At 43.9% G+C, this 24,245-nt stretch overlaps 1 protein-coding gene across 1 annotated transcript; it reads left to right on the forward strand.

The window, feature by feature from the left end:
- Nucleotides 1-4,228: 4,228 nt before the first annotated feature.
- LOC129007207 (large ribosomal subunit protein eL36-like) lies at nucleotides 4,229-8,560 on the forward strand. Its single transcript, XM_063648811.1, has 5 exons — nucleotides 4,229-4,254; nucleotides 4,570-4,673; nucleotides 6,754-6,823; nucleotides 7,917-8,163; nucleotides 8,465-8,560. Exons 1-5 carry the CDS (start codon nucleotides 4,229-4,231, stop codon nucleotides 8,558-8,560), a joined length of 543 nt encoding a protein of 180 aa, XP_063504881.1.
- The last annotated feature ends 15,685 nt before the right edge of the window (nucleotides 8,561-24,245 follow it).

The following is a 24,245-nucleotide window of genomic DNA, read 5'->3' on the forward strand; positions in this document are numbered from 1 at the left end:
TCTCAAAAAAAAAAAGAAAAAAAGAATGAAGAAACTGAGGCCTAGGTTAGGAAACTGGCCTGAAGTCTCACAGCAGTAAGCGGTGCAGCAGGAGTTGAACTCAGAATCAATCAAGCTCCGAAGCTCTTCCTGTTGTCCCACCCACCTCTTTGAAAATTCATTTAATAAAAGGCCTCTCTGCCAAACTAAGGAGTTTGAATGTATTCTGTAAAATACATTCTAGATGCAATGCAATTCTAAAAATAAAAAAAGCAACTGAGTGTAAGTATTTGGGATCTACTAAGGAAGGAGGAATTATTTCTGCCCGAGATAAATCAGAAAAGCTACGGAGAGGACGTGGCACTTCCTCGCAGCCTAAATGCTTTAGGGACTCGTATTCCATTAACTCATCTTTCCAGAGTTCATCACTGGCTTTTGGTTCTAACACATAACCATGAACATCACTCTCTACTTATATGAGTTTTCCATCTTGTCATATTTTCAGCAGGTCATTCCTTTGAGATCCTTTATTTTTATTTATAGCCTTTTGCATCATCTGACTGTAAGAGTTTCGCATGTTCTGGCAACAGCCAGTGTCTGGGGGATGGGAGTCTCCAAGCACTACAAATTTTTAAGAAAGAGGGTATATGAATTTAAGGTAGCTTAAACTCTTCTAGAACATATAAAAAGATTAAGGAATAATGCCTTATAAATTTAATATAAATAAAATAGTATATAAATTATATATAATAAAATATAAATTTCATTTAATAAAAATAAAATTAATATAAATAAAAATTAATTTTAAAAGTTAAAAAAAAAAGAAAGAGGGTGTGGAAGTTTCTCCAGAACAGAAACCTGCAAAGTCTAAAATCAGGGGCTATATCTAGCAGTGTGCTGGAGTCTGCTTGAATCAACCGTTATGGTGAGTTACTTCAGGTAGCTTGAAATTAGACAAGGTAGAGTTATTTACACCACAGAAATCGACAAATGCTATAAATCAAGATCTTTTTTTTTTCCCTCCTATGGAGCCAGTTGTTAAACATTTACCAGCACATAACTGGCTATATCAGGTCTCCTGAAGCCCTGTCTATTATAAAACAGCAGAAAGAATCCTGGATTTGAAGTCAGGAAACTTGAGTTTTAGCCTGGTGTCATTATTAACTCACTGTAAACCTTAGACAAGTCATTTCACCTCTCTCAGCCTCAGTTTCTTTACCTAGGGGAATTGGCTACATTCAAAACCCAGGATCACCAGATGATAAGTTATTTCCCAAAAAAGAAAACAGGTTGGAGATTCTTCAAGCTGTTTTCGATATTTTAAAAAGAAAAAAAGAAAACCATGCATTAATCCTCTCGTAAGTCCACAAAGGTTAACTTAATTAATAAACTGTGTTTAATGCCTAAAATCTTTCAAAATATGAAACTCATGGAGAAAAAGATAGTAAGAGGAGTTAGCCATCTGTTCCCCTAAATCCAATGAATTGACCACCTGAAATGGTGCAGTCACTGTTGGTCACTGATGTTTCAGTGCTGAAGAAAACACTGCCCTGCCCTTGAGGAATTTACAGATTCGGGAGGCAAATAGACAGGCAAGTGTGCATCATAATAAATGGAATCTGTGTTCTGATGGGGTAAGAATTGGGCTTGAAGAGAGCATATAACACGGGCACTAACTGTTAGGAGGAGGCTTCTTGGGAGAAGGGATGTCAAATGGGAATTAAAGCCCAGAGGTCCAGCCAGGCGTGATGGCTCATGCCTGTAATCCCGGCACTTTGGGAGGCTGAGGCGGGCAGATCACTTGAGCCCAGAAGTTCGAGACCAGCCTGGCCAACATGGTGAAACCCCATCTCTACTAAAAATACAAAAATTAGCTGAGTGTGGTGGCGGGCATCTGTGGTCTCAGCTACTCGGGAAGCTGAGGCAGAAGAATCTCTTGAACCCTGGAGTCAGAGTTTGCAGTGAGCCGAGATCACGCCACCGCACTCCAGCCTAGGCGACAGAGTCAGGCTCCATTTCATTTGAAAAAAAATAAAAGCCCAGAGGTCAGACAGTAGGAGCACTGGGGGAGTTGCAGTCATTGAGAGCAACAGAAAAAGTCTGGTACAAATTGATGCTGGGAAGGCACATAGGGCCTTTTGTATCAGGTGAGGGAATTCAGAATTTATCTTCAGCATCCTGGGAAGCCACTGAAAGGCGTGTGAACAGGTGAGTAATTTGAGCTTTAGAAAACTCATTCAGGCTGTTGTATGGAGCATGAATGGAAAGGAAACTCCACCGGAAGCTTAGAGACCAGTTTAGAGGCTCTTGTGGCAAAATGAGAGCCTGGTGACCTGGGGTGGAGAATGGATGGATGAGAGGGGGCACTAGGGCTTCAGGAACAAAGTACCACACACTAGGGGGCTGAAAACAACAGTAATGTATTCTCTCACAGTTCTAGAGGCTAGACAGCCAAAATCAAAGTGTCAGAGGGCCTCCGCCCCCTCGAGACTCTGGGTGGAATCCTTCCTCACCTCTTCGTAGCCATCTCATGCCACTTTCTGCCTGGGCCATCGTATGGGGCATTCTCCATCTGTGTCTTCATGTTGTCTTTTGATAAGGACACCAATCATATTGGATTAATGACCCACCCTACTCCATTATTACTGTCTTAGATTATTGGGGCTACCATAACAAAATGCCACAGACTGGGTGGCTTATAAACAACAGAAATTTTTTCTCACAGTTCTGGAGTCTGAGAAGTTCAAGGTCAAGCTGGCAGGGCTGGGCATGGTGGCTCACACTTGTAATCCCAGTACTTTGGGAGGCCAAGGTGGGCAGATCACTTGAGGTCAGGAGTTTGAGACCAGCCTGGCCAGCATGGTGAGACTGTCTGTACTAAAAATACAAAAATTAGCCGGGTGTGGTGGTGCACACCTATAGTCCCAGCTACTCAGGTGGATGAGGCAGCAGATTCACTTGAACCCAGGAGGCAGAGGTGGCAATGAGCCAAGATTGTGCCATTGCACCCCAGCCTAGGCAACAGAACAAAACTCTGTCTCAAAAGAAAAAAAAAAAAAAAAATCAAGCTGCCAGCAGATTTAGTGTCTGGTGAAAGTCTAATTTCTCATAGAGCCTTCTCACTGTGTCCTCACATGTTGGAAAGGGTCTATTTTATGAGGACACTAATCCCATTCTTGAGGGCTCCACCCTCATGCCCTCATGATCCAATCACCTCCCAAAGGCCCCCCACCTCCTAATACCATCACCTTGGCCATCAGGCTCTCAACATATGCATGGTGAGAGGGTGACTATTCAGACTACAGCAATGACTTCATCTTAACTAATTATGTCTGCAACAATCCTATTTCCAAATACAATCACATTGTGTGATACTGGGGGTTAGGACGCAAACATAACTTTTTAGGGCCAGGCGCAGTGGCTCACACCTGTAATTCCAGTACTTTGGGAGGCTGAGGTGGGCGGATCACCTGAGGTCAGAAGTTCAAGACCAGCCTAGCCAACATGGCGAAACCCCGTCTCTACTAAAAATACAAAAATTAACCAGGCATGGTGGCGGACACCTGTAGTCCCAGCTACTCGGGGAGGCGTGAGCCACCGCGCCCGGCCTCCAGGGCTCTCTATTAAGAAGAAATAAAGGCAGAGATTGCAGGCAGCCAAGATCATGCCATTGCACTCCAACCTGGGCAACACAGCATGAATCCGTCTCAGAAAAAAAAACAAAAACAAAAAGAAATAGAGAGAGAGTAGATTTGAGATAGGAAATAAGCAGTTGCTGCCACGGTCCTCCTTTTGGCTAACAACATTCAAACACATCGTCTTCCCATGAAGAAAATGCATTTGGAGGCCAGGCACAGTGGCTCACACCTGTAATCCCAGCACTTTGGAAGTCCGAGGCAGGTGGATCACTGGAGGTCAGGAGCTCGAGACCAACCTGGCCAACATGGTGAAACCCCGTTTCTACTAAAAATACAAAAATTAGCCGGGCATGGTGGCACATGCCTGTAATCCCAGCTACTCAGGAGGCTGAGGCAGGAGAATCACTTGAACCGGGAGGTGGAGGTTGTAGTGAGCTGAGATCACACCACTGCACTCCAGCCTGGGAGACAGAGCAAGACTCCGTCTCCAAAAAAAAAAAAGAAAGAAAAAGGAAACACATTTGGCCCTCCCCAAGGCATAGAGCAATAAAGTTACATCCAGTTACTAAATCCAGCTCAAAGTCCAGGATCTCTAGAGGATTAGGGTCAGGATGTGGCTTCTCATGACTAGAGATCTGTAAGCTTAAAAACAATTTATCTCTCCCTAACAGGATAAGTGCAATAAAAGCTCCCTTTGGGAAAAAAAGAACATGGCAAACACTCAGCTGTCTCTGGTCCATCGCACTTGTACAGTCCTTCAGGGCAGGAGTAGTGGGGACTCGCTATCCCTGCAGTAGAGTTTCTTGGCTGGTCAATCTACAGCCCTTAGTTTTGTTCTCTGGAAGGATTCTCCTTGCTTGCTATTCCCCATGGCTGCATCTGGGGAGGGCACTGTGGGGAAGGCCATTCCTAGAGGCTGAAGAGCTTTAGCAGACCTCTCCTGCCCATGTAGATCAGGCCCCATCAACTGCCTTGGGGCCGAACAGTCACGGGCTGTGCTGAATGACACGGCTGAATGGGGCAGGCTCTTTGACAATCCAAACCTTCAAGATCTTAGTAGGCTTCATCTGTTTGCTTTAGTTTCATGAATGACCCACATCAAAAGATTTTATTTAGACAGAGCTTTTAAGTCTGAAGACCTTACTTTTACCTCTGTATTCTACCAGTCCTCTTCTCACATAATTTAAAAGTCTTTGTCTTGAGCCAATTCAAGATGATAGATGGGTTTAAGGCTGCCACCCTTTGAAATGTAATTATTATAGGCTGGGCGCAATGGCTCATGCTTGTAATCCCAGCACTTTGGGAGGCTAAGGCAGGCAGATCACTTGAGATCAGGGGTTCGAGACCAGCCTGGCCAACATGGTGAAACCCCGTGTCTACTGAAAATGCAAAAAATTAGCCGGGCATGGTGGTGTGTGCCTGTAATCCCAGCTACTTGGGAGGCTGAGGCAGGAGAATTGCTTGAACCCGGGAGGCAGAGGTTGCAGTGAGCCGAGATCATGCCACTGCCCTCTAGCCTGGGCAACAGAGTGAGACTCCATCTCAAAAAAAAAAAAAAGAGCTTGAGACCAGCATGGGCAACATGGAAAACAGTTGTCTCTACTAAAAATACAAAAGAATTAGCTGGGCATGGTGGCACACGCCTGTAGTCCCAACTACTCAGGAGGCTGCAACACAAGAATCACTTCAACCCAGTAGGCAGAGGTTGCAGTGAGCCAAGATCACACCACTGCACTCCAACCCAAGCAACAGAGCAAGAGTCTGTCTCGGAAAGGAAAGGAAAGGAATGGGGAAGGGGAAGGGGAGGGGAGGGGAGAGGGGAGGGGAGGGGAGAGGGGAGGGGAGGGGAGAGGGGAGGGGAGGGGAGGAGAGGAGAGGAGAGGAGAGCAGAGCAGAGGAGAAAAACTGATCTGATAGAAAAACTACTGCTTCTGCTGCCGCTACCACCACCAAGCACTAATGCCACTATTTCACTTGGACCAGGATCAACTCAGCTTACAATTACTGCAGCTTTGAAAGCCATTCACTCAGCCACCACCCTTACCAGGAAAATGATTTCCACTAACACTGAGTTCACTATGGGCCCGTGCTGTGCCAAGTGGTTCCATGTGCTTTATTTCATTTAACCCTCGCTCTCTTCCTTCAGGTCTCAGCTCAAATGGCACCTCCCCTTTGAACCTCCTCCATAGTGGAGTGCCCCCTTTATTCTCTATCCTAAACCCTTCACAGAACATATATCAATGTATAATTATTTTATTCCACTTACTTTTAGTTGAATGAATGTTGAATGCCAGTAACCACTCTCCAAGGTGATTGCCATTATCTTATTTTACATCTAAGAAAATTTAAGTTCAGAGATTAAGTACTATAATTAGCTCAGAGATTAAATACTATAATTTGCTGAAGATTGCACAGCTAGTAAGTGGCACACCTGACACTGGAACCCAGACATACCTGACTCTGAAGCCCATGTTCTTAATAGTACCACTTCTGAAAACCTTCAACAAATGAGAGGAATAGCCAGGAATTGGGGAGAGGGAAGAACAGACAGGATTATATCTGGGTCATAGCAGAGTTGAAAGACCAAGGGGCTTTATACTAGAAATGGTTCAGAAGTAGCCCTGAAAAGCAAAAAGGAATCCTTACCCACTTCCTGATCCCAGGTATTTGAGAAGTAGACAAGGAGTGGCATCCTTTTGAGAGAGCTACAGAGGAAATCTCAGACGATGTCTGGGTTTCCATCAGGCACAGAGGTAGAGGTAGAGACAGAGTTTCCATAAAGAGCTTACATTCTAGAAGGATTTGCTTAGCATGGGATGAGCCTTCAGCAGGTGCAGGGGGAATCTTTGGAGGAGCAAAGCAGCGGGAAGAGGCAACACAGAACAGAATGGAGAGGAGGCTATAAAAGAAGAGGTCATAGGGTAATAGAGGGTATTATAGATTACGGGGATGTTAATATTTTGAACATTAAATCAAAGATTAGAGGATTGTGAGGGAGGGCAGGCCCAACTGGCCACAATGTTTGCAAGGAATCTGTCCTGGCAGTCTGTTAATGGGCAGGGGGGAATTTAGGGCATTCTGGAAGAAATCGGTCTTGTCCTAAGTTGGTAAGGCTTTTGAAGACACTCTCATCCAGGTAAACTCGCCAGTGATAGTTCTATTGAGTCCCCAGGACTCTATCAACAGTTGAACAAAGCAGAGGGAGGGTAGAAGAGTGAGTGGGCATGAGTCAGGCCTCCAGGAATGTGTCAGCAATGGCCTGCATTGATTTATTTCTAATGTGATCATATAGCATAACAGGGGTAAGCCTGGAAGTTCCTGGACAAGAGATATTATGTTTATTCAGCTCTGAAACTTCAGAATATAACAGATTCCCACTGCATATACTAGAAGGTGGCTCACTAAATGCTTATTGAAGAAATAGATGAACAAATTATATATACTGTTTATTCTATTTGTGATGGCACTTAGCACAGCCATATAGCAATATAGAGTACTATAGAGCATTCAGATTTCAAGATTAGATCAACAGTCCCCTCTCGCCGGGTGTGCTGGCTCACGCCTGTAATCCCAGCACTTTGGGTGGATTGCCTGAGCTCAGGAGTTTGAGACCAGCCTGGGCAACCCAGTGAAACCCCGTCTCTACTAAAATACAAAAAACTAGCCTGGTGTGGTGGCATGCACCTGTAATCCCAATTACTCAGGAGGCTGAGGCAGGAGAATTGCTTGAACCCAGGAGGCGGAGGTTGCAATGAACCAAGATGGCGCCACTGCACTCCAGCCTGGGTGACAGAATGAGACTCCGTCTCGAAAAAAAAAAAAAAAATAGTCCCCTCTCCCCACAAGAAAATCCCTGAAATATAGCAAATTTGTATTATAATGAAAGTAGCTCAGAGATCACAAATGAATACATTTAATGTAAGGAAGAAAATGAAGATTATTTACATGACTGGAAAAATATTCAAGGTAAACTGACATTTTCACTGAAAACTCTCTTTATTTGGAATGTTGGTTTTGGAACTCAGCCTGCGATTTCTCTAGACTACTTTCCCCAAGGGACTCAGTGCAACACTAGACCTTCTGTTTAACACAGCAAAGCTGATGCTATAAAACAAAGCGCAGCCATCACCATTAAGTAAAAGTATTAAGTAAAACCAGTAATACCAGTGGTTTAAAAGTTGCCACCTGAATTAATGCAGCCATTACCAATGTTAATAAACCCCTTTAAAGACATGGTAAAATGCTTTGGAAATAATACTATTTAAAAAAAGCTGCCTTCTGCCACGGCTGCCTTTGGAGAGCAGCAGCCGTGGCTCTGCGCTACCCTATGGCCATGGGCCTCAACAAGGGCCACAAGGTGACCAAGAACGTGAGCAATCCCAGGCACAGCTGCTGCCGCGGGCGCCTGACCAAACACACCAAGTTTGTGCGGGACATGATCCGAGAGGTGTGTGGCTTTGCCCCTTACGAGCGTTGCGCCATGGAATTACAGAAGGTCTCCAAGGCCGTGGAGTTACGGAAGACCTCCAAGTTTATCAAGAAAAGGGTGGGGGTCAGGCACAGTGGCTCAGCCTGTAATCCCAGCACTTTGGGAGGCTGAGGCAGTTGGATCACCTGAGGTTAGGAGTTCGAGACCAGCCTGGCCAACATGGCAAAACCCTGTCTCTACTAAAAATACAAAAATTAGCTGAGTGTGGTGGCGCATGCCTGTAATCCCAGCTACTCAGGAGGCTGAGGCAGGAGAATTGCTTGAACCCAGGAGGCAGAGGTTGCAGTGAGCCGAGAATGCACCACTGCACTCCAACCTGGGCAACTGAACAAGACTCTGTCTCCAAAAAAAAAAAAAGAAAAGGGTGGGGATGCATATCCATGCCAAGAGGAAGCGGGAGGAGCTGAGCAATGTCCTGGCTGCCATGAAGAAAGCCACTGCCAAGAAAGACTGAGCCCCTTGCCCTGCCCTCTTCCTGAAATAAAGAACAGCTTGACAGAAAAAAGAAAAAGAAAAAAAAAAGCTGAATACAAAATTGTATAAAAAGTATATTCTTTTTTACTTTTTATTTTTATTAATTTATTTTCTATTTTTTTGAGATAGGGTCTGGCTCTGTCACCCAAGCTGGCATGCAATGGTGCCATTATAGCCCACTGCAGCCTTGAATGCCTGAGCTCAAGCAATTCTCCTGCTTCAGACTCCAAAGTAGCTGGGACTATAGGCGCATGCCACCAAACCAGCAATTTTTTTTTTTTTTTTTTTTTTTTTTTTTGTGGAGATGGGTCTCACTTTGATGCCCAGGCTGCTCTCAAACTCCAGGTCTCAAGTGATCCTCCCATCTTAGTCTCCAAAGGGCTAGGTTTACAGGCATAAGCGAACACACCCGGCCCCCAAAAAGTACATTCTTAAATTTGACAAAACATGTGCAAAACTTCAATCCTGACCACTCTGGCAGAATATCACTAAGAGAAATTAAAGAAGATCTAAATAAATGGAGAGATATACCATATTCATGGATTAGAACACTCAATACTGTTAGAATGCTTTAGTTACTGTAAAACCACAAATGCCCATCATCAACAATTCATTGTTCAAAATGGTTGCTTACATTTTATATTATTAACATCTGAAAAGTATAAGCATTTGTATTAAATTTGGTGTGTTTCTGGGTAAGCGCAACAGAAAAGTAGTTTCTAAACCTGCAAAGATGACCAGAGCTTAGACTGTAGATTTTTTACTGAAGGAATATCCTACCAGTGAGCAAATCTCTTTGGCTCTTTTTAGCTTTAACAGTCTGAGAGTAAGCCTCAGCTTCACAGGTAGAAGCAATATGTGAACTAATTTCTCAAGATGATATTCCTGAAATAGTCCCTAGGGCAAGAAATCTTCATTTTCTCACATGTAAAATGAGATGAATTCCTATGTTGAGTGATAGGGCTATATTACAGATAAATTTGGATCTTCAGGATACTGGAAAGAAAGTCACCATTAGTAATTTTTATGTGAAAATCATTCCCAATGTTAAGAGTCAGGTTTAAGAGGAAGAATCAGCAAGGGAGACTGAAAAGGAATGTCTGGTAGAATGGGAGAAAAACCCGTGTGGCATCCTAGAAGCCAAGTGAAGAAAGACAGCCAGGCGTGGTGGCTCACACCTGTAATCCCAGAACTTTGGAAGGCTGAGGAGGGCAGATCACCTGAGGTCAGAAATTCGAGACCAGCCTGACCAACATGGAGAAACCCCTAATTTTGTACTAAAAATACAAAATTAGCTGGGCACGGTGGCACATGCCTGTAATCCCAGCTACTCAGGAGGCTGAGGCAGGAGAATCGCTTGAACTCGGGAGGCGGAGGTTACAGTGAGCCGAGATCGTGCCACTACACTCCAGCCTGGGCAACAAGAGCAAAACTCCGTCTCAAAAAAAAAAAGAAGGAAGAAAAAAAGATGACTAGGTACTCTATCAATCAGGATCTAATCAAGAAAATCAGTCTAGGTATTTCAAATAGAATAAATTAATAATGAAACTAGCTACAAGAGTATTAAAAGGGAAGGAGTATCAAAAGAGGGGAGATGAGATTGCTCAAAGATCAGTAACTTCAGGAAACCATTACCACCTTGGGACAGAGGAACAAAAACCTTACCCAAAACTCAGAGACAGGATCTCTGAGGATTCTGTCTCTAAGGATCCTGTTGGCTGTGGGATCCCAGTTGTTTAAACAGGAACCCAAGAGTCTGTACTTCCAAGTCATTGCTCCTGTCCCTGCAGCCACCTCTCAGATCCATTACAACCATTTTCTTTTTTTTTTTTTTTTTTTTTGAGACAGAGTCTCGCTCTGTTGCCCAGGCTGGAGTGCAGTGGCACGATCTCGGCTCACTGCAACCTCCGCCTCCCAGGTTCAAGCAATCCTCCTGCCTCAGCCCCCCTAGTAGCTGAGATTACAGGCATGCGCCACCATGCCTGGCAAATTTTTGTATTTTTAATAGAGATGGGGTTTTGCCATGTTGGCCAGGCTGGTCTCAAACTCCTGACCTCAGGTGATCCACTCGCCTCAGCCTTCCAAAGTGCTGGGATTACAGGCGTGAGCCACTGCATTGCTACCATTTTCACTGGAGCCAGTGCCATCACCATCAATTACCTCTGCGGGCCAAAGATGCCACCAAAATCCAAAAGCAGGAAGAGAGTCAATGCCTCCTTCCATCCTCCAGTATCACACCAATGCCTTTCATCATCAGAACATAAACAGAAGCCAGCTAGCAAGGAAGCCTAGAAAATACAGTTTGTCACTCTCTGAAATGTCTACCAGAGTGCAGAAGGGCAGGTGAGAGCAACAGCACAAGTTATTGGTTACCCAGCATGTTTTGTCACTCTACCTACATTTAACTTTTTCTTTTTCTTTATTTTTTCAGATAGAGTCTCACTCTGTTGCCCAGGCTAGAGTGCATGGCAGTGGCGCAATCACGGCCCACTGAAGGCTTGCCTTCTCGGGCTCAGGTGATCCTCCTACCTCAGCCTCCTGAGTAGCTGAGACTACAGATCACTCACTATGTTGCCCAGGCTGGTCTTGAACTTCCGAGCTCAAGGGCTCTGCCTGCCTCAGCCTCCTAAAGTGCCAGGAACACAGGCATGAGCCACCGCTCCCAGCCTATATTTAACTTTCATACAACAATTAAAACTACTTCATGCTCTTCTCCTTGAGTATGCAAATAATCTCTCCCACAAAGACCCATCTTCTTCCTCAAAAATGTGAGATATAAAATCCACCTCTGGTCGGGTGCAGTGGCTCATGCCTGTAATCTCAACACTTTGGGAGGCTAAGGAGGGTGAATCACCTGAGGTCAGGAGTTCAAGACCATCCTGGCCAACATGGTGAAACCCTGTCTCTATTAAAAATAAAAATAAAATAAAATAATTAGCCAAGTGTGGTGGAGGGCACCTGTAATCCTAGCTACTCGGGAGGCTGAAGCAGGGGAATCGCTTGAATCTGGCAGGCAGAGGTTGCAGTGAGCTGAGATAGTGCCACTGCACTCCAGCCTGGGTGACAGAGTGAGACTCCATCTCAAAATAAATAAATAAATAAATTTAATTTAATTTAATCCACCTCTGAATTTATCTCTGGGTGATGCTAAATCATCTTTTAGCCCAATCACAATCCCATCTGGATATTCAATAACTCAAAGACTAAGTCGAAGTTAGTTACCAACACTGCCTCATCTTATATGTTGTTGTCCATAAACCTTTTGGGGCTCCCTATTTATCTTCAGATTATATACAGTCAAAATCCAGCTGGGTGCGCAGTGGCTTATGCCTGTAATCCCAGCATTTTGGCAGGCCAAGGTGAAAGGATCGCTTGAGCCCAGGAATTCAAGACCAGCCTGGGCAACAAAGTGAAACCCCATCTCTGCCAAAAATTCTTTTTAAATTAGCTGGACATAGTGGCGCACACGTGTAGTTCCAGCTACTCAGGAGGCTGAAGCAGAAGGATGACTTGAACCCAGAGTTTCAAGGCTACAGTGAGCTATGATTGCACCACTGCACTCCAGTCTCAGCGACAGTTAGATCCCATCTTAAATAAATAAATAAAGTCTCCCACATTTGGGGTTTAAGGACCTATCAAGCTAGACCAAAGTCCTCCTTTTTTTTTCCCCAATTAGCAACAATCGCACCTCATTGGCTATGATATTGCCACTGCACAAAGCTCGATCTTCCTTTCTTAACTTCTCACTACTGATTAGATTGATCTGTATTTCATTTCCCAAACACACCTTGTATATTTCTCCCTCTAAGCTTTTCAGCTTGTCATTACTCCCACCCAAAATGCTTTCCCCATTCTCTTTTTCTTTTCTATCTCCTCTGCTCCAAACCTACCAATTTTTCAAGGTATGGCTCAGGTTCAATGTCTGCACACAGCTCTCTCCCAAAGGCACCAGCCCTCTGGGACAAACTAACCCCCTTGGGTTTGATTCTTCCTGGCTTCCCCACAGCACCTAGTGGCACTATGCCTCCCACATATCCATTTACTGACAAATACCTGGCTGTGGAGGATAGGGAAAAGGCAACGCATAGCTAGCTATTAATTCAAAGCCCAAGGCACTTAATGCCCAACATCAGCTTCCTGTAGCCTCCCATCGTCCCTACTCAGGCTCTGTTTGATTCTGAATTAAAATCTGAAGCAGTACATCAATTCACCACAACAAATCTCAAAGGAGTTCAGCTGGTCTCCAGAGACACTGTTCTCAGATTACTACCAAGCTAGCCACCTGGTTGAGGTCATTAGCAAACCACACCGCTTGCCAGCTAACATCAAGTCAAAGACAGAGGCAAACAAAATGCTTTCAAAGGTGCATTGCTCAACAGGAATTGTTCACCCTAAGGAAACGTGCAGGACACTGAAGAGCTAAGACCCAGAACTCAACACATTCCTGCTTAGCCATCCTGGGTTTGTTCCCAACAAAGGCTAGAAGATGCAAAGCCATTGCAAGTCTTCCTTCTCTACAGGGGTTTTAAGATGTGATTTGGAATGCTAATTTCTACCAACAATGAAATTGCACATAAACACAAAGGGCAATTAGCAAAGACCCTAGAGACATAGTTCTTGTCCCAGTTCTGCCCTGGATGAACCTTGTACTTTTCCCTCCCCTGATCTTAGTTTTCTTATCTGAAATATGAGGGGGTTGAACTAGATCATCTCCAAGGACCCTTCCAATCATGAAATCCAAAAACATCTTTGATTGCTTTCTGCTTTCCTTGTTACGAGACGTCCAATTATTCATTGAAGACCATTACTATCTATTATCTTGGAGGCTACTATTTATTATCTTGGAAGCTACCATGTATGACTGTTAGAGTTGTGCACTGAACAAATCCAGAGAGCACCATTCATATTATAGTCTATGTAAACTACATTCCTGTGTTGGGCAGTGTACAACCTGAATATCCATATATAACAGCCCTGATTATGCTCTTCAATTTTGTAAATAGTTAAGGTTTTACTTTTTATTTTCCTTTTTTTTTTTTGGACACGGTCTTACTCTGTCGCCCAGGCTGGAGTGCAGTGGTATGATCCATGGCTTACTGCAGCCTCAACCACCCAGGCTCAAGTGATCTTCCCGCCTCAGCCCCCCAAGTACATGGGACTACGGGCATGTGCCACCATGCCCAACTAATTTAAATTTTTTGTAGAGATGAGGTTTCACTATGTTGCTCAGGCTGGTCTTGAACTCCTTGCCTCAAGCAACCTGCCCACCTCTGCCTCCCAAAGTGCTGGGATTACAGACTTGAACTACCACACCCGGCCTCTTTTATCTTCTTCATAACCATTATTTCTTGACCTTGGTTCCTGCTGACAGAGCTGAAACTATATTAATATGTAGTAGTGACTGACCAAAGTATTCTCTTATTAACTAACTCCTAATCATGTACATTGAATGAGAATAATAATAATGTTAATATTTATTGACATTTGTAAATATGTATTGATCACCTACCATGTGCAAGATACTGGACATGTATTACTACATTTGTTCCTTATGAAATCCTATTAGGTATAAATTACTATCCTCATCTTTGGATGATGATGTAGTTTGGATGTGTGTCTCCTTCAAATCTCATGTTGAAATGTGGCCTCCAATGTTGGAGGTGGGCCTGATGGGAGGTGTTTGGGTCTTAGGGCCAGATCCCTTATGAATGGCGTGGTGCCATCCCCATGGTAATGAGTGAGTTCTGGCTCTGGTAGTTCACACAAGGTCTGGCTTTTGAAAAAAGCCTGGCATCTCTCTTGCTCTCTTTTTCACCATGTGAGAGAGGGGTGAGATGGTCACAAGGAGTATGAGCGAAGGTGATAATATTTTGATCCTCAAGGCAAGGACCTAAGCTGAAATGCCCATGCGAAGTGAATGATACACAAGCCATTTCTTCCCAACAGTTATCACTGAGCAAAGAGGAAGAAAGAGTCAGACTTAAATAAAGAAAAAAGACAGAAAAAGATGCTCTAAAGTGAAGCACTCTGTGTACAGAGTCCAGAGAGGGAGCAAAGTCAAAACCTACAACAGTCCTGGCCGGGCGCAGTGGCTCACGCCTGTAATCCCAACACTTTGGGAGGCTGAGGCGGGTGAATCACCTGAGGTCAGGATTTCGAGACCAGCCTGGCCAACATGGTGAAACCCCTTCTCTACTAAAAATACAAAAATTAGCCAGGTATGATGGTGCACGCCTGTAATCCCAGCTACTTGGGAGGCTGAGGCAGGAGAATTGCTTGAACACAGGAGGCAGAGGTTGCAGTGAGCCGAGATTGTGCCACTGCACTCCAGCCTGAATGACAGAGTGAGACTCTGACCCAGAAGGAAAAAAAAAAACAACCTAGGACAGTCCTAAAACAGAGGTCGTCTTGCCCTAAATCAGTATCAGGTAACAGCTTCACCTTCTCAACCAGGGCTCCAAGTCACCCGATTCTCCCACATGCCTGCAGGCCATGTGTTATGCAAGTCACTGGATTACAATAACAGCAGTGAAATTAAACAGTTAAATCTCTGCATCTTTGCTTTTCATGCCTAAAGTCTCTCCATGTGAAAAAAAAATCTAGTGTGATTTTTTTCCCCATAACTGTGTGGCTCCTTGCATTGTTCCAGATTTGAAAATAAATAATGATTGATATAGAACATGGTTCTAAAAATGTTAACAAATTTGTTTACTGATATGTTTAATCTCTAAAATACTTTGAATTTAAAAAGAAATAAAAATTAACTATGACTACATACAATGAAAGAGATACATCTTTTTAAAACACCCTGTACAATTCTACAACTTTATTACATATTTATATGACTTGGATATGTCTATATAAACTCTATATATTTTACTAAAAATCATTGAATTGTACACTTACAATGGGTGTGTATATATGTATATATATGTGTATATATGTGTGTGTGTGTATATATATATATATATATATTTTTTTTTTTTTTTTGGAGGGGGACAAAGTTTCCCTCTTGTTGCCCAGGCTGGAGTGCAATGGCACAATCTCAGCTCAATGTAACCTCCACCTCCCCGGTTCAAGTGATTCTCCTGCCTCAGCCTCCCAAATGGGTGGGATTACAGGCATCTGCCACCACGCCTGGGTAATTTTTGTATTTTTAGTAGAGACGGGGTTTCACCATGTTGGCCAGGTTGGTCTCGAATCCTGACCTCAGGTGATCCGCCTGCCTCAGCCTCCCAAAGTACTGGGTTTAGAGGCATGAGCCGCCGCACCTAGCCACAGTGGGTATATTTTATAGTATGTAAATTATACCTCAATAAAACTTTTTAAAAAACCACCTTGTACAAGACTTAAAAGCAAACATAAGCCAGCAGAATATATTTGCTGTGAAAATAACTGAAATAAAATCACCCTTACTACAGAAATCTTCAAAATTCTGAGAAAAGCATTTACATCTCAATGGAAAATGAGCAAAAGAAGAAATAAAAGTTGTCAATAAACATGAGAAAAACCTTCATCTTCACTAGCAGTCAAATAAACATGGAGGCCAGACGCAGTGGCTCACACCTGTAATCTCAGCACTTCGGGAGGCCAAGGCAGGCAGATCACCTGAGGTCAGGAGTTCAAGACCAGCCTGGCCAATATGGCAAAACCCCATCTCTACTAAAAACACAAAAATTAGCCGGGCATGGTGGTGCATGCCTGTAATCCCAGCTACTTGGGAGGATGAGGCAGGAGAATCGTTTGAACCTGGGAGGAGGTGGTTGCGGTGAGTCAATCACGCCTCTGCACTCCAGCCTGGGAGACAAGAGCGAAACTCTTGTCTCAAAAAATAAATAAATAAAATAAACATGTTTTTAAGAAGTAAAGGTTTAATCCATGAAAAATGGCAACTTCTTTTTTAAGGTAACATCCAAAATAGGTGAGGATGGCTGACACAGGCTGAGAAAACACTTTGGTCTCCTTAGATATCACCTCCCTTCCTAAACAGGAGTGAATCAGGGCCAGGTGCCGTGGCTCACACCTGTAATACCAGTGCTTTGGGAGACTAAGGCAGGCGGATCACTTGAGGTCAGGAGTTCGAGACCAGCCTGGCCAACATGGTGAAACCTCGTCTCTACTAAAAATACACAAATCAGCCAGGCATGGTGGTGCATGCCTGTAGTCTCAGCTACTCGGGAGGCTGAGGCAGAAGAATCGCTTGAACCCAGGAGGCAGAGGTTGCAGTGGGCCAGGATAGTGCCACTGCACTCCAGATTGGGTGACAGAAAGAGACTCCATCTTGAAAAAAAAAAGAGTAAATCAGGTCCTCTTCCTTTGGGTTTCCAGTGTCACCTGAAATTTACATCTATTGTACCTTATTGTTGCTGGCTATTTACAGGCCTATATCATCTAGTTAAATTTCAAACCTCTGAGAACTGTGGCTTAGTCTTCCATATATACCTGGCACAGAGTATAAACTCTACACATGTTCACTGTGTGTGTACTGAATGGGTAATGAGAGTGAAACCAATGCAACCTTTCTAAAGGTTATTTTTATCTTGTATATCAAGTTCTTAAAATTGTTCATGTTCTTTAACTCAGTCATTCAACACTTTGGAATTTGTCCTTAAAATTTTGTGCTTCTGAGATGAACAACAATGATTATCTCAAGGTTAGTGTATTAGTCCATTTTCATACTGCTATAAAGAACTGCCCGAGACTGGGTAATTTATAACAGAAAGAGGTTTAATTGACTCACAGTTCAGCATCGCTGGGGAGGCCTCAGGAAACTTACAATCATGGTGGAAGGCAAAGGGGAAGCAAAGGACCTTCTTTACAAGGCAGCAGGAAGGAAAAGTGTTGAGTGAAGGGAGAAGAGCCCCTTATAAAACCATCAGATCTCATGAGCACTCACTACCCCGAGAATAGCATAAGTGAAACCACCCCTCAATCCCCCTACTCCCCACCCCGGCCATGATTCAATTACCTCTACCTAGTCTTTCTCTTGACACGTGGGGATTATGGAGATTACAATTCAAAATGAGATTTTAGGTGGGGCACAGCCAAACCGTATCAGTTAGTTTTAACAATAAAAAATGGGAAATAGGGCCAGGTGTAATGGCTAATGCCTGTAATCCCAACACTTTGGGAGGCTAAGGCAGGCAGATTGCTTGAGCCCAGGAATTTGAGACCAGCCTGGGCAATGTGGCAAAACCCCATCTGTACTAAAAGAAAAAAATATGAAAATCAGCCAAGCGTGGTAATGTACTCCTATAGTCCCAGCTACACGGGAGGCTAAGGTAGGAGGATCACCTGAGCCTGGGGAGATCGAGGATGCAGTAAGCCATGATTGTGCCACTGCACTCCAGCCTGGGTGACAGAGTGAGACCCTGTCTCAAAAAAAAAAAAAAAAAGGAAAACTAGGAAATAATGCAAATGTCTGACATTCAGTAATAGATGAAATTTTTTTCCTATTTGTATAGCCTATTTTTAAAATTGTGGTAAAATACACATAAGATACAATTCACTATTTTAACCATTCTGAAGTGCACAGTTCTGTGACATTTAGTACATTCACAATGATGTGCAATCATCACCACTATCTAGTTCCAGAACTTTTTCATCACCCCAAAAGGAAACTTCCCACCTACTGAGCAGTTTACTCTCCTTAGCCCCTGGGAACCACTAATCTGCTTATGTTCTCTGTGGATTTTCCCTATTCTGGATATTTTATATAAATGGAATCACACATTATGTGGCCAATTGTGTCTGGCTTTCACTTAACATAATGTTTTCAAGGTTCATCTATGGTGTAGCATGTCACAGTACTTCATTTCTTTTTATAGCTGAATAATGTCCCTTGTATTAATATACCATATTTAATTTATCCATTCATCAGTTGATGGACATTTGGCCTGTTTCCAGCTTTTGGCTATTGTGAATAGTGCTGTTATAAATATTTGTGTACAAGTTTTTGTTCAGACACCTGTTTTCAATTCTTTTGAGCACATACCCAGGAGTGGAATTGCTGTATCATGCAGTAATTCAATGTGTAACTTATTAAGGAACTGCCAAACAGTTTTCCACGGTGACTGCACCATTTCACATCCCATCAGCAATGCACAAGGGTTCCATAGATTAACATGTTATTCCACAGTTTTGCTGTGCCAGACTATCCTGTCACTAATAAAACAAAGTCCCTGCTTTTAAGAAACGTATAGTCAGCAGAGGAAATCAGTTTATAATACAAATACTGTAAATCAATATTAATCTTCTTTGATTAATATAAAGAAATGGTTGATTTTTTCCAACCATTTAAAACTGTAAAACAGGTGGGTGCAGTGGCTCATTCCTGTCATCCCAACTCTTTGGGAGGCCAAGGCAGGAAGATTGCTTTAGGCCAGGAGTTCAAGACCAGCCTGGGCAACACAGTGAGACCCCACCCCCACCATCTCTAAAAAAAAAAAAAATTTTTTTCTGAGACAGGTCTTGCTCTGTCACCCACGTTGGAGTACAGTGGCATTATCTCGGCTCACTGCAACCTCTACCTCCTGGGTTCAAGCTATTCTTCTGCCTCAGCCTCCTGAGTAGCTGGAATTACAGGAGTTCGAAACTGGTGCGTGCCACCACCTCCGACTAATTTTTGTATTTTTAGTAGAGATGGGGTTTCACCATATTGTCCAGGCTGGGCTCAAACTCCTGGCCTGAAGCAATTCACCTGCCTCAGCCTCCCAAAGTGCTTGATTACACGTGTGAGCCACCGCAGCTGGCCAAATTTTTTTTTTTTTAATTAGCCAGGCATGGTGGTGATTCAAGGCTGTAATTCCAGCTACTCAGGAGGCTAAGGGGGGAGGATCACTTAAGCCCTAGATTTCAAGGCTCCCACGAGCAGCCTACTGCTGCATCATATGATCATAGCACTGTACTCCAGCCTAGGTGACAGAGCGAGACCTTGTGTCTTAAAAAAATAATATAATAAAATAAAATAAATCAATAAAAATGCAAAATCCATTCGTAGCACGTGGGCAATACAAAAACAGGCTGCAAGCCAGATTTGGCCTGAGGGTTGTAGTTTTCTGACACCTGGAATAGACTCCCATTTACCAAGACTGATCTAGCTGCTGCTTACCTAACAGCTACAAAAATCAGTGCTGTGGCCAGGCGCAGTGGGTCACGCCTGGAGTCCCAGCACTTTGGGAGGCTGAGGCAGGCAGATTACCTGAGGTCAGGAGTTCAAGACCAGTCTGGTCAACATGGTGAAACCCCATCTCTACTAAAAATACAAAAATTAGCCAGGTGTGGTTGTGGGCGCCCATAATCTCAGCTACTTGGGAGGCTGAGGCAGGAGAATCACTTGAACCTGGGAGACAGAGGTTGCTGTGAGCCAAGATCATGCCATTGCACTCTAGCTTGGGCAACAAGAGTGAAACTGTCTCAAAAACAAAACAAAACAAAACAAAAACAATGCTGAGCCTCTGATACTATTCCTCACAACTGGTCTCAACTGACCCTCCTCAACAGGGAAAGATAGAGTTATTGTTCTAGAATGGGGGTTGGGACAGGGCGTGGTGGCACACACCTGTAATCCCAGCTACTCAGGAGGCTAAGGCAGGAGAATCTCTTGAACCCAGGACGAGGAGGTTGCAGTGAGCCGAGATCCCACCACTGCACTCCAGCCTGGGTGACAGAGTGAGACTCTCAAAATAAATAAATAAATAAATAAATAAATAAATAATAGAATGGGGGTTGGGATGAATATACCTGGAACCCAGGTGATCTATGTAGGTGTCTTGTGATTTTCTTTGCCAATTGTAAAGTGAATGGACAAGTGCTGCAACCTGGCCTGAGAAGGGAATGGGGGGCACGACTTTTCTCTACCCTCTTAGGGTCTCCAACTGGGTCTGCAAATTAAATTAACATAATGCAAATTAACAAGAGGAAAGCATACAGATGTTTACATCTACATAGGAGCTCCCATTTGAAAATAAAGACCCTGTGTAGGAAAAACTCTGTAGCTTTTGTTTTTTGTTTTTTGAGATGGAGTTTCGCTTTTGTTGCCCAGGCTGGAGTGCGGTGGTGCGATCTCAGCTCACTGCAACCTCTGCCTCCTGGGTTCAAGCAATTCTCCTGCCTCAGCCTCCTGAGTAGCTGGGATTACAGGCACCCACCACCACACCCGGCTAATGTTTGTATTTTTAGTAGAGATGGGGTTTCACCACGTTGGCCAGGGTGGTCACTAACTCCTGAACTCAGGTAATCCACCCACCTTGGCCTCCCAGAGTGGTGGGATTACAGCCGTGAGCCACCCCCACACCCCCAGAACTCTGTGTTTTTCCCCTACTCTCATACCACAACAACCACGTCAACACAAAAGAAGATTTCTGTGACCAAATGAGTGGTTTTTTTCCCACACACAGCAAGCAGCAGACACCAGCTGGGTGTTCTCCAATTCAGCTCTAACACTATGTACCCTAAGACAGTGCCAGATCCCACAGGTTGAGGGCTCAGTCCCCAAGACTGCCCCTGCCCCCCACAACACATACAAACACCAGTCATAAGTCCAGGCCTCCAGAACTTCTGACCAACCGGCTTCAAGTTGAGGTTCCCATGACCCCCTCTTTGAGTTCAATTAATTTGCTGGAGCGGCTCACAGAACTCAGAGAAACACTTACATTTACTGGTTTATTATATAGGATATTGCCAGGGATACAGAAGGGACATGTAAGGCAAGGTATGGGGGAAGGGGCTCGGAGCTTCCATGGCCTCCCTGGTTGTGCCACCCTTCAGGAGGCTCCACTTTTTCAAGTATCCAGAAGCTTCTGAACCCTGTCCTCGTGGATTTTCACGGAGGCTTCATGACATCAGCATTCCTTACCTCAGGGTATAGGATGGGACCCTCTTATGGGAGGGTCTTAAGACCCACATTCAGTTGGGCCAGGCACTAGCACTTTGGGAGGGCGAGGCAGGTGGGTCATCTGAGGTCAGGAGTTCGAGACCAGCCTGGCCAACATGGCGAAACCCCGTCTCTACTACAAATACAAAAATTAGCCAGGCATGGTGGCAGGCGCCTGTAATCCTAGCTACTGGGGAGGTCGAGGCAGGAGAATTGCTTGAACCCAGGAGGCGGAGATTGCAGTGAGCTGAGATTACGCCATTGTGCTCCAGCCTGGGCGACAAGAGTGAGACTCAGTCTCAAAAAAAAAAAAAAAGGCCAGGCACAGTGGCTCACGCCTGTAATCCCAGCACTTTGGGAGGCCAAGGCGGGCGGATCACCTGAGGTCGGGAGTTTGAGACCAGCCTGACGAACATGGAGCAATCCCATCTCAAGTAAAAATACAAAATTAGTCGGGCGTGGTGGCAGGCACCTATAATCCCAGCTACTTGGGAGGCTAAGGCAGGAGAATCGCTTGAACCCAGGAAGCGGAGGTTACAGTGAGCCAAGATCATGTCATTGCACTCCAGCCTAGGCAGTAAGAGCGAAACTCCATCTCATTTAAAAAAAAAAAAAAAGAAGAAGACGAAGAAGAAAGAAAGAAACCACAATCAGAAAGGGTAGGGGTTCATTCTTCACAGAACTAGAAAAAAAATTCTAAAATTCGTATGGAACCAAAAAGAGCCCATATAGGCAAAACAGAACTAAGCAACAAGAACAAATCAGGAGGCATCACTGTACCTGATTTCAAACTACACTACAAGGCCATACTCACCAAAACCACATGGTACTGGTATAAAAATAGGCACGTAGACCAATGGAACAGAATAGAGAACACAGAAATAAACCCAAATACTTACAGCCAACTGATCTTCAACAAAGCAAACAAAATCATAAAGTGGGGAAAGGACGCCCTTTTCAACAATGGCGCTGGGGTAATTGGCTATCCACATGTAGGAGAATGAGACTGGATCCTCATTTCTCACCTTATACAAAAATCAACTCCGGCCGGGCGCGGTGGCTCACGCCTGTAATCTGAGCACTTTGGGAGGCCGAGGTGGGCGGATCACGAGGAGATCCAGACCACGGTGAAACCCCGTCTCTACTAAAAATACAAAAAATTAGCTGGGCGCAGTGGCAGGCACCTGTAGTCCCAGCTACTCGGGAGGCTGAGGCAGGAGAATGGCGTGAACCCGGAAGGCGGGGCTTGCAGTGAGCGGAGATCGCGCCACTGCACTCCAGCCTGGGCGGCAGAGTGAGACTCCGTCTCAAAAAAAAAAAAAAAAAAAAAATCAACTCAAGATGGATTAAGGACTTAAATCTAAGACTTGAAACTATAAAAATTCTAGAAGATAACATTGGAAAAGCCCTTCTAGACATTGGCTTAGACAAGAATTTCATGACCAAGAACCCAAAAGCAAATGCAATAAAAACAAGGATAAACAGCTGGGACTTAATTAAACTAAAGAGTTTGTGCACAGCAAAAGGAACAGTCAGCGGAGTAAATAGACAACCCATAGAATGGGAGAAAATCTTCACTATCTATACATCTGACAAAGGACAAATATCCAGAATCTACAACAAACTCAAACAAATCAGCAAGAAAAAAACAATCCCATCAACAAGTGGGCTAAGGGCCAGGCGGGGTGGCTCACGCCTGTAATCCCAGCACTTTGGGAGGCTGAGGTAGGCAGATCACCTGAGTTCAGGAGTTTGAGACCAGCACGGCCAACATGGCAAAACTCCATCTCTACTAAAAATACAAAAAATTGACTGGGCGTGGTGGCACGCGCCAGTAATCCCAGCTACTCGGGAGGCTAAGGCAGGAGAATCACTTGAACCTGGGAGGCAGAGGTTGCAGTGAGCCGAGATCACTGCAGTCCAGCCTGGGCAACAGAATGAGACTCTGTCTCAAAAAAAAAAAAAAAAAAAAAAAAAGTGGGCTAAGGACACAAATAGACAATTCTTAAAAGAAGATATACAAATGGTCAATAAACATTATGAAAAAATGTTCAACATCACTAATGATCAGGAAATGCAAATCAAAACCACAATTTGATACAACCTTACTCCTGCAAGAATTGCCATAATCAAAAAATCAAAAAAACGGTAAATGTTGGAGTGGATGCTGTGATCAGAGAACACCTCTACACTGCTGGTGGGAATGTAAACTAGTACAGTCACTATCGAAAACAGTGTGGAGATCCCTTAAAGAACTAAAAGTAGAACCACCATTTGATCCAGCAATCCCACTACTGGGTATCTATCCAGAGGAAAAGAAGTCATTATACAAAAAAGATACTTGCACACATATGATTATAGCAGCACAATTTGCAATTGCAAAATCGTGGAACCAACCCAAATGCCCATCAATCAACAAGTGGATAAAGAAATTGTGATAGATAGATAGATAGATAGATAGATAGATAGATAGATAGATAGATACATAATGATTGAATACTACTTAGCCATAAAGAGGAATGAATTAATGGCATTCACAGTGACCTGGATGAGATTGGAGACTATTATTCTAAGTAAAGTAACTCAGGAATGGAAAACCAAACATCATATGTTTTCATTGATATGTGGGAGCTAAGCTATGAGGATGCGAAGGCATAAAAATGATACAATGGACTTTGGGGATTTGGGGGGAAGGGTGGGAGAGAGGTGAGGGGTAAAAGACAACAAATAGGATATAGTGTAAACTGCTCAGGTGATGGGTGCACCCAAATCTCACAAATCACCACTAAAG

This window comes from Pongo pygmaeus, chromosome 1, assembly GCF_028885625.2.
Source record: "Pongo pygmaeus isolate AG05252 chromosome 1, NHGRI_mPonPyg2-v2.0_pri, whole genome shotgun sequence".
Lineage (NCBI taxonomy): Eukaryota > Metazoa > Chordata > Mammalia > Primates > Hominidae > Pongo > Pongo pygmaeus.